We start from the raw sequence: 18,186 nt of genomic DNA on the forward strand, positions 1-18,186 counted from the left end.
AGGTAAATTCTTTTCCATGATTTCGCTCTCGTTCGATTCCTACAAGCGGGTCGTTCTGGAATTCATATCAATCTTATTGGTTATTTTATGCTTTGAAATTTCAATCGTTGGGAGACTTGGAATATACACTGTATATCAATTTATAGGTTCTATTGTTGTCTTCAATAAAAAAAAAACAAATGAAGTACCGGCTAATGGAATGGATTTGGTGATTGTTGTGAATAATTATACGATAACGTTTTTCTCGGACAGCTCCGTATTTATCTTGCTATCAAGTGAATAAATATCTAAAGAGAGTGCTTGTTTACCTCATTTGAATACTTACCGTAGTTTCATTGTTCATGCAGTTTCAAGTCCTTCAACAATTGTGGTTATTGTCGTCTAGGTTCTCTAGCCTGGGTTATACACCATTGTCCTTATTAAGCGCTGTGATATAGTGATACTGCTTGTAACTCGGGCTAAAAGTAAGCCATTATCTTATAACGTTCCGTTGTATATGCAAAATGGTGAAAATGAGGTGCAGCATGACGTCAGATGCAAATACGAGACCGTTTCTCAGCCACTAAGCGAGTTGGCGCGTTCCGAGTATGAGATTGTCGACATAAAAGTAAAGTAAAAAGTAAAGTAAAGTAAATTTTATTACAGTTCATGACAATAAGCAATTACAATTATCAAGACAAAAATAAGCAGTACTCTAATAACATGAACGCAAAGACTTACAAAGGTTCCTACAGTAGGCAGAGCCTGTCCTGTAGGTAGGCAACACAGTTAGGAGTATTCAAAACAACAGGTTGCGCGCATCGTTAACAACAAAACACACAGTTTTTGTACTTATGTATACTAGATATGAACAAACTATTTAAGAAAATATAGGGTGACATGACGCGATACACCACTTTGCAAGTTTGCACCATCCACGCTGGTGAGTCAGTCATTCACATTTTAAACCAAATGTACATAATTTAGCAAAATGTATGTATAAGCATACAAGCCCTAATTTTTTTTTACCGTAAGGTATAGCGGGGCAAATCTCGACTGGGAGACAATTGTAACTAATCCATTTTTTCCACTATTACACTATGTATCCACATGTACATGTATTCTACATGTATCCACTGAACACTCTTACCATATATAACCGGTGGACACTCTATTTAATGATGCAAACATCGTAAATGGACCAGTTACATTTGCCCCCCAGTCGAGATTTGTCCCGCTGTAGCTTAAATGAAAATAGTGGCATATTCACCTGCAATACACGTTATACATATAATGAAGGCCATAAAGACATCTGACACGATCTTATTCATTTAGCCTAAGTGTGTATTACATATTTTATTGTTTTCGAAGACTAACATACAGGTAACTGTACCCTATGATACTCAGGTAGACTACCAAAAAAGCGCAATATTTCACCGTTAAAATCACTAGTTTCTTGCTTTATACATATATCGTGACGTCCTGCCGAAGTACCGTTTACTAAGGGACATTCCGCGTTCCACGAGTTCGATTGTCTGACTTTGACTGTTATAGTGCAATATGACGTGTTCTAAATAAACTATACTAAATCGAGTAATCTAAATATATTTTTAAAGACGAGATCAAAAAGGATCAACACTTTTTGACTAAATTCTTAATAAGGTTTGAAAAACATCAAGTGCCTAATACTTACTTTAATTGGATGTTCCAATAGGTACACGTAACACGAATGAAATGCATTTATACGAGACAGCATTTGGAACGCCTTACCCCTTATCCTTATTATCATAACTTATGGCCAAACCACGGTAAATTTTAATTGTTACCCGAAACATGTCTGGAATAAATCTTTAACAGCGCCTGGCTTAATCGTCTGTTGTTATCCAAACTTCACTAATGCTATATTTGGAAACGGGGCGCATCAGTATATTTTGGATGCACTTTACTAGCTAGTATTTGGGTCAGTCAACTTTTTCTGTGTACCTTGTTGATATGGTTACTTCTGTCCGTCGGATCCTTGTTTTATAAGATTTTAAATAATTTTAATGTGTAATCTTGTAGAAATTGTAAGCTCTTTTGATGACATGCACATATAAGAGTTATTTTTTGAACAAGTTAATAAAATCAAAAGTCTGGGAAGTTAGGTGGGAACGGCTGGAATGGATTGGTAGTGGTAGGACGTCTATTATTAGTAAAGGTGTTAGATCAAGTAGCTATAAGAGACCCATGTTCCAATCCCTGTTAGAGCAAACATTTGTGGGACGCTGACTGATCGATGCACAAGCACGCACGTTTCATGTTAAACATTCAGTTCCCATAATATGTATATCGCTTATGAAGTGTGGAATGCAACACTTAAATATGCTTTTCTATGTTTAAAAATTAACATACTATTTAGCATATCACAAATATCACATCAGCTAATTTGTACCAGAGATCGCTTTGCGTTCTCGCTCGCAGACGCCGGCACAGACGCCCGCTGGGAGACGCTACTAGACCACCCTTTGTTGGACTTGAAACCTACCGCTAAATCATAATTGAAAGTGATACTAAATTGCATCGACGTTAATTAACTTGTCAATGTTCTTGATGTGATGCTAAACGTTTAGGACAAAGCTCAGCATTCACTACAATCACTACACAAATAGACACACACGCGTACCTTATAATAAACGCACACAGCGGCATAAATATTTAAGGGTTTATTACGAATTAATATTATGAAGTTTTTCTGCCTGCATCTCTATCGTTCTTTTTTTTATTATTATAAATATAAATGGGCTTACTTAAAATAGATGGAGAAGAGACATAGATGGTCTACCGTTTGTTTTGTCGCAAGACATTCTCTAGAGAATCTGGCCTTTGGCTTTACCTTCGACGCCAATAGACCATTCTGTTGCACCTCCTCAATAGAACCTGCTTTCAAAGGATTTCAACCGTATCTCCGTTTAATACGTATTATGAATAGTGCGGGATTGCATGTATAGTATAGACATGAGTCTCACATGACTTAATTCACAGCATCTTGTGAACAAGAGGATAGTAATTAAGGCTAGTGCAACATGATTGTCTTGTCTTGGCCGGTGCTTCCATTGAAACGGCTATGTATTGAGTCTCTAAGTTGACCGTCAATGGTCCATATGGTCATTGCTTATTGCAGTGTACCAATATTCGGAATATTAATTGAATTTCTATGTGTCTGTGATTGGATATTGAATGTAATCGACAGGCGGCTTTGGTTGGAGATTAGTTCTTTGTATTAATTGATTACTTGTACTTAATAGCTTACATATACAATATACGTATTAAAAGTAACAACTACATAATAGCAGGAAAACTTTTAAATTCATTGAACTTCTTGACGTTAACAGTTCACACTTTTAAATTTTCGTTACCGTTAGCCACCTTGCTCGCGCAAACCTTTCAATTGTTTTCATTCCAAAATCGCCCTCCTGCCGACTGACCGTCAGTCATTCATATCAACGTACGAGTATACACAGTATATGCCACCACAACCTATTGAGAGTTGTAGATTATTGCGCCCCGGGCTTGGTCTAATCGATATGAAACCTACAAATGCGGTTTGATTTAGGTGCATGCGAGTGACGGCCTTTTACCGACGGCGACGTGGTGGAAACTTCTCGCGGCTGTTGCATTGGGTCATTCGACTGATCCATCAGATGAAGCCAACCAAACAGTAGCTTAATTTGTGGGCACTCTGATTGCTTAGCGCCAGTTATTCTAAATGTCGGCATTTATTTACCGATATCTGAATGTTAAACAGTTTATTCATCCGCTAGGTTATTTACCTTGAGAGAGTCGTGAGGGTACGAGGGGAGGTACATATATTCGCGGAATGAAGTACAAGGAGGTAAAAAAATACAAAACCTCTTTGCTCGTTTGGTATGGGAACTCTTTAAGAAAAAAAATATATAAATGTCAATTCCAAACTGTCATTTGTTTTAAAGATTTCCCCTTTCAAACAAATTATTTCGGAATAAACTCGCGACTATGGAGCAAATTGAATATCGTGCCGTGATAAAATTTCTAACGAAGCAAGGAAAACATCCGCAACTTATAATGGTTGAAATGAAAGACGTCTACGGGGATCAGTGCCCTGCTAAAACCATGATTTACAAATGGCATGGCCTCTTCAAACATGGCCGAGAGTCAATTGAAGACGACCCTCGCCCAGGACGGCCAATTGAAGCCACATCGTCGGAAATCATTCAAAAAGTTGAAAAACTCGTAGTAGAAGACGCTCGACTCAAAAAGAAACAATTAGCTGCATTAGTTGGTGTATCAGATACAACAATTTTGAGGATCCTGCATGACCATCTTGGCATGACAAAAGTGAGTGCTAGGTGGGTACCAAGAATGCTCAAACCGCAGCAGATGCAACAACGAGTTGAGGCATCGAAGCAATTTTTGAAGTTGTGCGGTGACAATCCTACCCACATATTGGAACGAATTGTGACTGGAGATGAGACTTGGGTTCATCATTTTGAACCTGAGTCAAAACAAGAGTCGATGCAGTGGCATAAGAAGGGTGCACCACCTCCGAAGAAGTTCAGGGTATCAGAATCGGCCGGAAAGTTGATGGCTACCATTTTTTGGGATTCACAAGGAATTCTTATGATCGACTACAAGGACAAGGGTGTTACCATAACTGGGGCATACTATGCAATGCTATTGGAAAGACTACGTGCAGCCATCAAAGAAAAAAGGCGGGGAAAACTGTCCAAGGGTGTGTTGCTATTGCACGACAATGCACCGGTTCACAAGAGCCATGTTGCGACTGCTGCTCTTAACAGGTGCGGCTTCGAATCGCTGGTCCACCCACCCTACAGCCCGGATCTAGCCCCCAGCGATTATTATTTGTTCCCAAATTTAAAAAAGAACTGCGAGAAAAAAATTTTGTGACGATGAAGAAGTGAAGGAGGCAATTTCGGCTCATTTTGAGGGCAAAGATAAAAAATATTTTTTTGACGGTTTACATAAATTAATTAGTCGATCTGATAAATGTATTAAGCTCGAAGGTAATTATATAGAAAAGGAAAAATACTTATGTTGTTTTATTTAATTTGCAAATACTTCATTCCGCGATCATTTGAACCTCCCCTCGTATATAACATTTGAAAACTTAATAAACTAAATGGCTAATACATACCAGTTAGCTGGGTCATCGACGTCATCGTGTTTTTATTCCATTTATCACCTTAAAAATTCTTTTTTATTTTATTTAGGTTAAAAAACCGGCCAAGAGCGTGTCGGGCCACGCTCAGTGTAGGGTTCCGTAGTTTTCCGTATTTTTCTCAAAAACTACTGAACCTATCAAGTTCAAAACAAATTTCCTAGAAAGTCTTTATAAAGTTCTACTTTTGTGATTTTTTTCATATTTTTTAAACATGTGGTTCAAAAGTTAGAGGGGGGGGGACGCACTTTTTTTTCCTTTAGGAGCGATTATTTCCGAAAATATTAATATTATCAAAATACGATCTTAGTAAACCCTTATTATTTTTAAATACCTATCCAACAATATATCACACGTTGGGGTTGGAATGAAAAAAAATATCAGCCCCCACTTTACATGTAGGGGGGGGGTACCCTAATAAAACATTTTTTTCCATTTTTTATTTTTGCACTTTATTGGCGTGATTGATATACATATTGGTACCACAGCTTTCTAGTGCTTACGGTTACTGAGATTATCCGCGGGCGGACGGACGGACGGACGGACAGACAGACATGGCGAAACTATAAGGGTTCCTAGTTGACTACGGAACCCTAAAAAGGAAAAGGACAAATTATTACAAATACGATTCGCCAGATATCCAGTTAGTCGTGATCGTGATAAGATAATGTTTTTACCTTCCTGACGTGGTAATTTAGACATAGCGTGTACAACTTTGATGTCAGTTGAAAATAAATACAATACGCCATAGCGAAATAGATCTGAAATCATTTTTAAAGCATTATTAAATGTAACATGGAGTTTGAAATTTTTTATCCACCTCATTTGACACCGTATTTTGACACTGATTGTACTTAATACAATGTATTTTAAAATTTGAAAGGTTAAATAGTTTGAACAGTATTCATTTAGCAAACCTCCGAGCAAAGCTTAACCTTCAAACGGATTTCGTAATTTCCACCTGAGCCAGTATAAATGTGCAAATGAAATGCTAAGTTAAACGGCACCGGGCGAGGGTCCGGGTTCGATCCAGGCCCGGCCTTATTCCGAATGATTGGTTCGAGCACGTTTTACATAGCCGAAGGCTTGTAAACCCAATGGCAGACTATAATGAATGCCGCGTTCTTTTGCCGTCTTGTCGATTTAACGTTTTGGAAAGGCAAAGAAATAAACTGTACCTAAAAATTAAGAACTGTTCACACTGATTCAGAAAGCAAGTGACAGCGTCAGCGTGTTTTGCTTTGCTTTTTCCGCAACTACAATATTGGCATTTACAAAAATTGGGACCCAAAGTTAGTGAAAGTTGTTAACAAAAATTTACTCCATGTCAGTTTTGTGACAATTAAGCATAAAATTTCAATGAAAATATTGCTTTTATGTTAATTACATAAACTATAAGCAATAATCTACATTTAGAATTTGAAAAAAGTTGGTTTTTTGTAGATAAATTTCATTCTTAATTGTCGTCACTAAACTGACATCGAGTTAATTTTTGTTAACTACTGTCACTAATTTTGGGCCCCAATTTCTGAAAATGCCCATATTACAACAAAACATCGCGTTTCATCGGTTGTCGCGCGCCTATTGTCCTATTTCTAACGATCATGACGATGACGCGACGAAGTGCAATAAATACAAATACAACTGCGACCATTTAAAAATACCTCATTGCAGCCTATAACATTTTTGATTTATCATGCGAAGTGAAGCAATGGTTAGATTAGAACAAGAAGAAAACCAACAAAAGAATGTTCCTAATGTTCCAACACTACAAAGGGAAGTGATTGTAATCACCCCTGGACTTTTACAGAGTTGCATAACGTAACGGTGACGCGTCGCCGAAACTTCGGTTAGTAAGCAGGTATGTATGTAAAGTATCTGCCAAAGTCACCGAACTTTCCGGTGTGACCACGTATAGAGGCTTCCTCAATTGTTTGGATGAATGAATAGCGTTTATTAATTTATTATTTGACCGATGAGAATTTATTTCTGATGCATCCATATAAACAGAGTGATTTTCTGATTTCTTTTGAGCATTCTAGTTGTAATTCTTATCTTTCAAAAACAAGTAAATGTATGTTGTGCAAACTTTCAAAACTGTGCAATCCCATCTTAAATACGTGTACATACTTATTAGGCTTTCGAAAGCGTCCATGTTACGTTTTCGTTTAAAGGGTACCCTGTTCCCACACTGTTTGCGGAACTCGCCATTTTAAAAGTATAACAACTTATTCATAAAGAGTTTTACACATACGAGTGTGTGCACCTCAAAGTTGAAACCTCCCATTTCATACTTAGCGCGTGTGCAAACGCGAAAGTGACAATTTCGATCCAAAACAAAATCTGGTATAAAACCCCTTAGCTAAACAAACTACAAAGCGACATGTTGCGTGGTATTACGAAGATATCAAAGACGGAGTTAGTGTTATGTTGTCGCGTAGATCGGTTTGCATAATGGATGAGTCGCATCGTGTCGCTTCTACTTAGGTACGTCGCCATTCCAGAGACCACATCCAGAGACCTTATCTATGGTATGGATGCATTCTACTGCCTACGCTACGCCTCGGAGCAAAGGCACGCATTGTGCATTTTGAACGATTTCTGCGATACAAGCTGTCGAAGCGCAGTATGTGTTGACAATTTTGATTGACAATGAAAGTTACGTTTACAGCAATAAAATATCCTGGTTCATGAAAAACTAGTCGAACTGTTAAGACGATACGATACAGGCACAGAACACCCCACTAGAAGCCAAATACAAGCGATATTGTTCGAGACGCAAATCACCAATCCTTGCGGGGTGAGGCGGGCGCGCACGGTGCTGCCATTGGTCGTTTCAAATAATGGCGCGCCTTTATGATTAGCAGTAGGGATGGGAATGGGACATGTCTATTATAGACAATGGTACCGGTACCAGTACTGTGGTGAATTTGTTTTGCAACAAATTATAATATTATAATTAAATTATAATAAGGCCTAGTTACCCTTCGGGTTGGAAGGTCAGATGGCAGTCGCTTTCATAAAACTAGTGCCTACGCCAAATCTTGGTAGTAGTTTCCAAAGCGGACCCCAGGCTCCCATGAGCCGTGGCGAATGCCGATGCCGGGATAACGCAAGGAGGATGATAATTGTGATAGCATCTCAATAAAAATCATTCTAGTAATAACTAAACTGTGCATTTTTACTTACGTTTACTAAGTTAAATAACCAACTAAATATTCTAAACTAATCAATGAACTATATTTAGTTTCTAATCTGTAGAGTCTGTAGTGGTATTCCACTACAGACTCTACAGATTCTAAATAATTATTCACTATTACAAATCTGCTTTCTTTTATATTTCATAAAATGGTAGCACATGGTACGAACGGCAGTACGAAGTTCCCGCAACAGACATAAACTAACATGGCCCCATGCCTAGTCGTTTACGTGAAAGGGATAGCATATCACATTGTTAACTCGGTAAAGAGGGATGGACGCGCCTCGGCGCCGCTCAGCACAACCATATTGACCAGTATAAATGAACTCCGCGGACAATAAACAATATTCAACAAAATAATTAATTTGACTTAACTGTGGATGTTATTCCATCTTTTTTACATGTAGAAGTGTTAGAAGACTTGCCACACCACTTTATGCTGTAAGAGACCATTGTTTGCAACCAAAATTGATTATTTAAGATTTTTTCCCGAGCGGACACGGACACTGTTAGCGGGTCGTATACTTGGGCGCTACTGATCGGTGTCGCACGCGTTCAAACTTTTATAAACCTGATTTGTCGTATGCTTGGTGACCGCGAGTCGCCCTGTAAGGGCCATCTTGTTGTATTGATCTGTGGATACAGGTCATTTCTCCATTTAAACGCTCTCGACTATTTCTTCCCAGGTTTTTGAAGATAGAGCAATGATTTTTTCAACACAGATTATTGTTATTTTTATCTGTGTCGGACCGTTTTGATTTTTTTGCAATTTTTATTTTAAAAGACGCTAGAGCCAATCAAGAATTTCTAAAACCGGCCTTTTCCAATATGGCTCAAAAAAAGGTGTCATACTCAAGATCGGTAACAATTAGCCAAAAAATCTAAACGGTCCGACACAGATTATTTCATTGTTATTCAGATTCTCAAATTTCGTTCCGTTTAAATAAGTTTTGAAGGAGGAAACAGTCGAGAGCGGAACCTCGACTTTTTTCGCAATATCTTTTAACTGAGTTGTTCTTAAAGGACATTTTTTTTCGATAAATCTAGTTAATAACACTTAGTATATTTAACCGAAATTCCCAAATTGAAAGGGGGACTCCTTTCAATTTTAGCATTTTCGCTCCCGTAGCGTCTTAAAGGCTCTCTTGATTTTTCAAAAACGTATAAGTAGGAGGTTCCATTTATCCATAAGAGTGCCAAGTAATTTAATACAATTTTTAACTATACCTATTTCCTAAGCCGGTTAGTAGAATTTACCTGTAAATGACGATTTTGAATCATAAAATGTTTAATAAATTGATAGATTTAATTTAGTTTTATATTTTACAGTTGGTATTTTCCCTAATATTGGAATCTTTAGCTTGCTCGGGTAATATTAGTTTGCGCAATCGAACAACAACTGTGCCCCCTTTTATACAAAATAACTTATTCGATTTATTTTGGTTTTGTGACACGAATTTATTCATTTATTAGATAAGGTCATTTCATATTATTGGTAAATACTGACACAAAAAAAGTTGGCCCATCGTGACAACCGATGATTATAAAGCAGATATACTTCGATCAATATCTATGAAAGCCTTTTTAAGTCAAAAACCATTACATATTTTTGTCCCTTCTCCTCATTGTAAACCTTGCAGGCATAGCTATAAAACTGAAAGTGGAACGGGGAGTTTAGTACATGTACCACCGTTTCCTATAGTTTTATACCGTCGTCAATGCTATCGCAGCAGTTAACCTATATATTACAAAGAACAGTACATCTGGTGACATGCGAACTTTCTACTTGCGGCAACCGCAGCCGGAAATTCGGGGGATTTCTTTTAAGGCTCCATATTTCATTCATATTAAATGTTCCTAAAGAGAGAAATTATTTGAAGACCCGTTTGAAGTACGGTACGAAACGAATGTCGATACAGGGGAAAATTTAATATTAAATTGAGATTATGAAGTGTGTAACATTACAGTATATTTTTAACCCCCGACGCAAAAACGACGGGGTATTATAAGTTTGACGTGATGAAGTGTCTGTCTGTTTGTTTGTGTGTATGTCTGTCTGTCAGTGGCAGCATAGCTCCCGAACCGGTGAACAGAATTTATATTTAGTTTTTTTTTGTTTGAAAGCTGAATAAGTCGGGAGTGTTCTTAGCCATGTTTCATGAAAATCGGTCCACTATGTCGGGGTTTTTTTGAAATTTTAATTTTGTGGTTAGGTTATGGAAAGGGGTTTCTCATCACATATGTTAGGGTATTATTTTGGGAAAACTCTTTATTTACATGAACATATTTACATAATTCTATAAGAAACTAAGACTAAACTTAAAAGCTAACTAATGTCTAAAATAGGCCCTTGAGGCATTGTACCAAGGATACTGGCGACATTTCCTCACTGTATCGCAATGCTGATACGTTGTGCGAGGAAGTCGCCAGCTCTTCGGTCACCAGTTACCTCAAACAGACGCTTCGCGATTTCTGTGAAAAAAATTAAATTTTGGAAAATAGTTTGAACTTTAGTCAAAAGTCAAGTCAATGGTCATAACATTGACTTTATACATATACATTATGTTAAGGTAGAAAATCAATGTGCAAAAACGTCTGTCAATCTGACTAGACAAATAGGGTGGTGTCCGTCAGTTCGAGTCGCGTCAACTTTAAACGGAAAAGCGGCAGTAATTAATCAACTTCTGCACTTATTACACGTGGCTCTCCAACACAGTAGGGTCCTTTTATTTCAAGTTCAAATAAGGACATGTTTTTATCTGCTATTTTCGACATTGATTGCAGTTTAAGTATAAGCATTAAGCACCATTATGTATGGAAAACCACAAATCGCTGCTTTAGGCATTGATTGGATTTTCAAAAGTATCATTTGTTTACTGTTGAGTAACCTTAAAATAATATTGTAAGTATTCAGTTAGCTCGTTTGGTACTCTTAATTAAAGAAATCGATTTGTTATGAAGTTCTATGATGAAGAAAACATTGTCTCGAGAATACATTCTACAAATTTCACCTAATCAGCTTTGAAAATGAACACTGTAACAAAAACATCTGACAATTCATATCGTCTATTTCCTAGTCTTGTGTTACAAATAACTATCGCTTTTGTATCTGAATAAGTCCGTTTTAGAAATAGTGTAATCAACATCAGAATACAATGTACATGTTTCCCGGTTATGATCGTAACTGATGAAGAGCAGGCAATTGGATTGGTTGACCTAATATCACACAATAATACTTATGAATACATACAGTCTATGGACTTGATAGAATATGTAAGCGTCACATCAGGTGTATTTTTAACATTTATTGAATCGTATCTGTTCAAAGCCTGACTAGAAATATATGACTATTGTCAGGAGGGCACTGCTGTTATTCTGATGTATGATGGGGTGACAGTTATATATTAAATATGAAGAAATTAGTTCTAATGAAATTCCGCAACATTTTTGCTCAGGCTTTAAATTTTACAAAATTCGGAGAAATCATAAATCTAACTCCAAAAAATGTACCCACTTGATAACTTTGTGGATCCTTCAAGGTCTTAAAATACAAAATAATCGATTTCTCACCAGGTACTCGTTTAGGTAAATTTAAACTGATTCTCGAGCAACATGGACAACAGTTCGCTGTTCACAATATTAAAGACTTTAGTTCAACATATAACGCGTTCAAGGCCCATTATCTCGCACGCCATAGTCCGTAATTTAATTCTTATATGGGTGAAGTATTGGCGTTTATTGGCTTTACCCGCGTTGAGCGGCTAAGAGACGCTTCCAGGAATAAAGTCATACCATATCCTACAAAACTTCACATACGGTAACCATAGATTATTGTCAAGGGAGTCATTGTACTGTACTGATGTTACATGTACTTGTATTGCGCTAATATAGCGGCATGGCCGAATTTGGAGCGTTTTACTCGCATCAATCGATATTAGATTGTAACTGACAGCCGTACAATTTGACATCTGTCGTGCTAGATCTGGTCACAAATATTGCCTCGCTCCATATTAAGACCAATGCTTTAACTTATGAGACAACATTAATCAAGTTTGTATAAAGTTCATACGTGCCAGGTATAAAAGCCTTTTTTTATTTTATATCGTTTGTTTAGGTAATATTAGTAATTCAACCTTTTTAATTGTTAACCGCCTTTATAGTGACCACTGAAACATTGACCACCATTATCTACCTCGGCTGGTCATGCTACGAACATACTATGATTACTGTGCTACCAGTCCCCACAGATCATCAGTTAGCCGACCGAACGATATCGGCTTATCAGTTATTGGGCACTCTTACATTTAGCTTTTAACTGACAGACCGATGTCGCCTGGTGAACTGATAATCGGCGGGTCCCTTTAGTACAGAAGGCCCAATCATACTACATTAACCACCGGGATGCTCAAAGTTACTGGATACTCGACTTCTCTGGATATAACGCGTCTAAGTTGAAAGTAATGGCTCGTGAATTGAAACTAGAACTCGAACAAACACCGAGTGTGAGATACTATCAATTATGGCGGTTGACGCTCCGCAGTCAATGGTCCTTAATGACTGACCATCCCGCCAACTGATTGGCTGAAACGATTACCGCGGAACGTTTACAATAGCGTTATTAACTCTGATTGGAAATGATCATGACACCAGAGACGAGTTGAGCTAAAACTAGTAGTGGACAGGCTGAGATGCGTTGGCCAGATGTTCACCCAAATCATTGCACTATAGATCAAACATGCCAGGTTTCCGTTAAATTTTATTTTAGTCTGCGTTTTTTGCATGGATTTTTCATGATTTGAACCTGAATTTTGCACGAATCCTCCATAATTCACAAGACCACACACACAATGTCCGTCATCTTCAATGCATTATGCCACGGATCATGGGATCTTAGGTTCTTCACTGACAAGCAAAGCAATGAGTAAATATAAAGTGATATATTTCGTACATAATTAAATAAAAACTATTGAGGCAAGCCGGGATTTTAACTGGATTAAAAGTGGGACGCACTTGCCTATTGGCGATGGCCTGTTCTGTAGGCCACCAGCGCTCAGCAACCACAATGTTAACGTGTCTAATTAAATCAGTCAGTCTATATTCTTGACTAGTCTGTGATGCTAGTATGATAAATGTTATTGAAATGCCGCGACAGATTAACACCGCATTCCTCCGAGCGGCGACTGCGGCCACTTATCTGCATTGTGTGCATAGGCTTTGTGACTATCGTTTATCGCACTGGATAAGGAGGGCTGTTTGTTCTTTAAGAGGCCGCAAAAGCTTTTCGACTGTTCGTAAGGGCTTGACGAGGAATTAGTTATAAATATAGGAACAAAGTGACTTCAGTGGTCTTTGTACAAATACATTAGCAATAGTTAGAGGCTACCGCTGTGCTTGGTAGGTAAGTAGATTACTAATCCATATTGGTTATTCTGATTGATGGATAGATATTAGGCGATTAGGTACTTAGGTACTTACTTAGTAATTAAGGTAGCTTGGGCATATTTGTATAAGTACTTAATTCTCTGGCAGCTCAAAAATCCAAATAAAAGTTCGTGAATCCGCAAGATTTCTATATTAAATCTGACAACATAAAAATACATTAGTTTTGGACAATTTTGATTTGTGAACAGCGATCTGTGAATTTAAAGCTGATTCATAATTCATAATTTTACACCTACAAAATGTAAAATAAAAATTCTTTGTAACAATCCACGTAAAATTATGCGAAACGGGAACGAGGGTCAACCCTTTTTTATTTATCAAGCAGTAAAAGATTTTAACAATGTTTCGCATTCTTAATCATGCGCTCATCCCACAAAAATGTACCTGAACGTATACGACCCTGGCAACCGCAAGACCGCAACAAAGAGGTTTAAACACGGCCAACGTATTCCGAGTTTGCGCCGAGACGAGATGCCCGAGATGCACGTCGCCGGCGGGTGATCCGCCAGGGCCATCCGAGACACTCCTCCAGGTGATTAAATTAGACGTATCCGTCCAATAGGATCCCTCGTGTGACGCCAGGGGTTTAATCGAGCGTACCCGGACCACAATTGGCTTCTAACGTAAACATATACTTGGAACCTAGACCAGCTCAAGTCTAAACCGTCTAAACAGCAATTTCAACGCTAACTCCTTTAAACGTATACCTTAAAATCGGACAGACAGCTACCTGGACTCTTAAGTCATTTTGCCCTTGATTTTAAAAATGTTGGCGAAAAACCTTCACGGCTTGACCGTGCGACGCCTGAAACTAGAAGGCGCGATCGCTTCAAAGTAATCACCGGTTCAACAGAGACCGTAATTGTTAGCTCCGGCCGCAGCTTCAAACGTGAATAAGAACACCTCTGTTTTAATAGACAGTTGACGGTTGTATTCGTTTCACGTCTGTGGAAAACAATGAATAGAAACGTTCATTGTTTGCTCAAACGCAGAACAGGTACTTGTTAGATTTTCAAAGGAATAAGAGCGCAAAACAATGCCCTGTGTGGTAAATAAACGCATTGTAGTGACACTCATGACTTGTTTAAACTATTCACATAAACTTTTACTCAAAATGTAAAACACTCACCATGTCTAAACTGGATATTAATCAATACCTAAACATGTTTTTAGGTTAAGGTAGTTCACAAAATTTTGCTGTTAAACTGCTGTAGTTGTTATACCTATTAACGACTATTATATTTCGTTTGGTTGGGGCCCTGTTTGAATACTTAGAACCAACGTTGGTATTCGCAAAATTCCTGTGTCATACAATATACGCTTTGAGGACACAATCATTTCCGATAGGTATTTCATGCTAAAAATATAAATATTGTTCAGTATAGAAATGGCAGTTAACATGAGCGGTCGTCGCGCAAATGGCTCCTACGTAACTGTTTTCGATTCCGCTTTGCTTCCCTTCAATCGATACTCCCGGTTTGGGTAAATTATGGAGCCTTCGAGAATGTGCATCGAAAGATGTTCCCTTTTAGTTAATATTTTGTATCGATGTTTTATCGGAGCCATGAATCTTTAATGTATGCGTCTGTGCGTCTTATTTGCACGGTACTCGAACCCTACCAGTTTTCAAGCACAGAAATTATTTTGATAAAGGGGGAGATACTGTTGACGCTTAAATAACAAATGAGAAGATTTGAGCGAGTTGTGTTTTATTCGAACTCCTTCAGTTAATATTTTGGTGGCTGTAAATTGTATACATCAACATCTGCTCATAATACTTACGTATTGTAATTTGTATTTTTCGACAGGTTAAATCAAGAGATAAAAGGCGGCGCTTGGTGTCCCAAGTCCCAGATCACGACGGAGTCGACCGAATGGCTGGAAATAGACTTGCGGTCCGTCCACGTGGTCACGGGCGTGGGTACGCAGGGCCGCTTCGGCAACGGCCAGGGCGCCGAGTACGCGGAGGCCTACGTCATCGAGTACTGGCGCCCTAAACTGGGGAAGTGGGTGCGCTACCGCGGCTCCGACGAGAAGGAGGTACAGTATCTGCCTATTCACGTAACTGCGGATGTCATAAACATGGTCGTAAAGTAAATTAGGACTCTCGTAGTTGTTGTGAAGGGGTTGACCGAAATGTTCACGAAAGTGTGAACTTGCGTATGATCTCAGAACTGTCACTCTCCATAACCAAGGAACTAATTCTAACATAAATAATATACATAGGAAAGCACGTATATTTGAGAACTAAGTAAATATAATAAGAAGAACTGGAAACAACTATCAGGTTCACTATAAAATTCTACCGCAAGTTTGTTAAATTTGCAGTACTGGGTATTTACGATACCCTACCTTTTAATATTTTCTATAAGCTAGCAAAGAGAAGTGTTAATGTCAGTTGTACGGTCTGAATGTCGGTGACAAAGCTCTCTTAAAATCGGATTTTCAACGGATTTCCTATTGTATACTATGAAGCTTCATATCCGTTGCTTTTGAAAATAATAGTACATTGTGCAACAAGGGAGGTAAGGGGGTCATTAAATACGAGTGTCCTGATATATTCACGACAGCCGCAGGCTGGAGTGAATATAGACACGAGTATCTAATATCCTTACCTCCTGAGTTACACACAATGTTTTTCATCACATTTGAGAGAAAAATACAAAAAAAGTCATAAGGCAAAACCTTCAACGCAACGACGGCGCAAAAACCAGTAGTGTATCTTCATCTATATCAGATTATTCACATTAAATTCCATTGTTTTTGATAACAAACACTTTTTGAACGAAAACAAACACGAAAATCCTGCATATAAATTAAATGCAATGTTCCAAAAAGCATATAAATCATATAATTGAACTAAATTTTTACTTATTTTTCATTCATTCATTAATTTTGATCTGTTGTACTCTCCGTTGCTAGGCAACGGTGGGCGCCTCGCGCTGGCACGCGGTCAAGCGCGAGTCGAGAACATATTGTCAGATTGTAAATTAAATTTACGAAATAAGTGCAAAACACACTGAAATAATTCTAAAACATAAATAAATTGCATTTTTCATACCGTATAATATCTTTTGTAGCTTAATAGTCAAATTTTGGTTGTGCAACAAAAATCCTTGGCTGATTGAAACATCCTTTGCCTGTTGTACGGATTGTATTAATTTTTAAAACTAAATCCATTATTCCCTTGGGAATAAAATAGTACATTATGCTTCAGTACACGTAGACGCAATGAGACCTTTAAACAGCAAATGTGATGAAAAAGCAATTTCGTTTTCTCAAACTCATGTTTAATAAGTAAAGTTTAATAAGGAAGTAACAAACTGTTTATATGTAATATACATTCATTTGATCTATTGATATGATTAAAACATTAGAACTTCAGTTTTGACAGTTTGACCCTTGATACGTTTTTAAGTTATATTTGTTCTATGTATAACTGTCCAATAATAATATTAGGTCTATCTACCGAGCACCAGCCAAACGTGTGGCGCCATCAAAAAGCATATTTTATTCTTGTTTGTCTTATATTTTTGTTTGTATTACACGGACTTCCCCTTAAGAGTACTTGGTAGGTGTAAAATTCTGTATAAAATGATCTCTTACAGAGCGTGCACTGAACAAGTATTCCATGAGCGTTAATTGTCAATCAGTCAAGTCAAACAGACGGTCACAAGGGCAACACTGGCGCCCTTTTAATTTCCGAATCGGTCGCAGGGCATAAATCAAGATTGCATTCCGATGCGCCGCGCCGCGGCCCAGGAAATTAACAGCATTGAGGTGATGCAAGTGTCCATCGATCAAAACTGGACAGAGAGAACACGGGGTTCAAGTGCTGACACTAATTGATAATTCGCTGATGTAGTTTTTTAATGTTGTGCCTACAAATTATACTTTCAACTGAAAAAAAAAACATGAATGGCCGCATTTGTGTTGTTATTTGTATATTGGATTGGAGTCGTAAGTGCTGATTAGAATACCCTTTTTTAGGGTTCCATACCAGAATGTTTCAAATGGAACCCTAAGACTGTCCATCTGCCTGTCTTTTATTTAGCATGGATTAGATAGATTAGCTTACTTAGATGTACTTGTGAAATCGGTTTAATTTTCATTTATCGAGTGTTCTCTTGAGCTTTATCTTTGATAGGGCTGGAGTACAGCCTTCATTGTTAACAGTACCTATCAGTGGCGGCTGGTGAAAATTTCTGCTAGGCAACACTGAGCAAAAAGAAACCTACCTTAACATTAGGTACTTTACTAGTAATCAATTTTAGGCAAGCCAGGGATAGGTATGTATAGATTACCGATAAAACTACTCGTAATTATTGGCCGAAAATCCATGTGTCGTATCGTAAATTGAGTAAAAAAAATT

General features: G+C 37.8%; 1 protein-coding gene across 2 annotated transcripts in view; it reads left to right on the forward strand.

Moving 5' to 3' along the window:
- Window positions 1-18,186, forward strand: part of LOC125240759 (discoidin domain-containing receptor tyrosine kinase B-like) — a 106,871-nt gene that overhangs the window by 52,887 nt on the left and 35,798 nt on the right. For both annotated transcript variants that reach the window (XM_048148819.1, XM_048148820.1), the window contains exon 4: window positions 15,623-15,854. In XM_048148819.1, the coding sequence (XP_048004776.1) occupies window positions 15,623-15,854 (232 nt within the window). The remainder of the gene's footprint in view (window positions 1-15,622; window positions 15,855-18,186) is intronic.

The sequence above is a fragment of the Leguminivora glycinivorella genome, chromosome Z, assembly GCF_023078275.1.
Source record: "Leguminivora glycinivorella isolate SPB_JAAS2020 chromosome Z, LegGlyc_1.1, whole genome shotgun sequence".
Taxonomy (NCBI): Eukaryota; Metazoa; Arthropoda; class Insecta; order Lepidoptera; family Tortricidae; genus Leguminivora; species Leguminivora glycinivorella.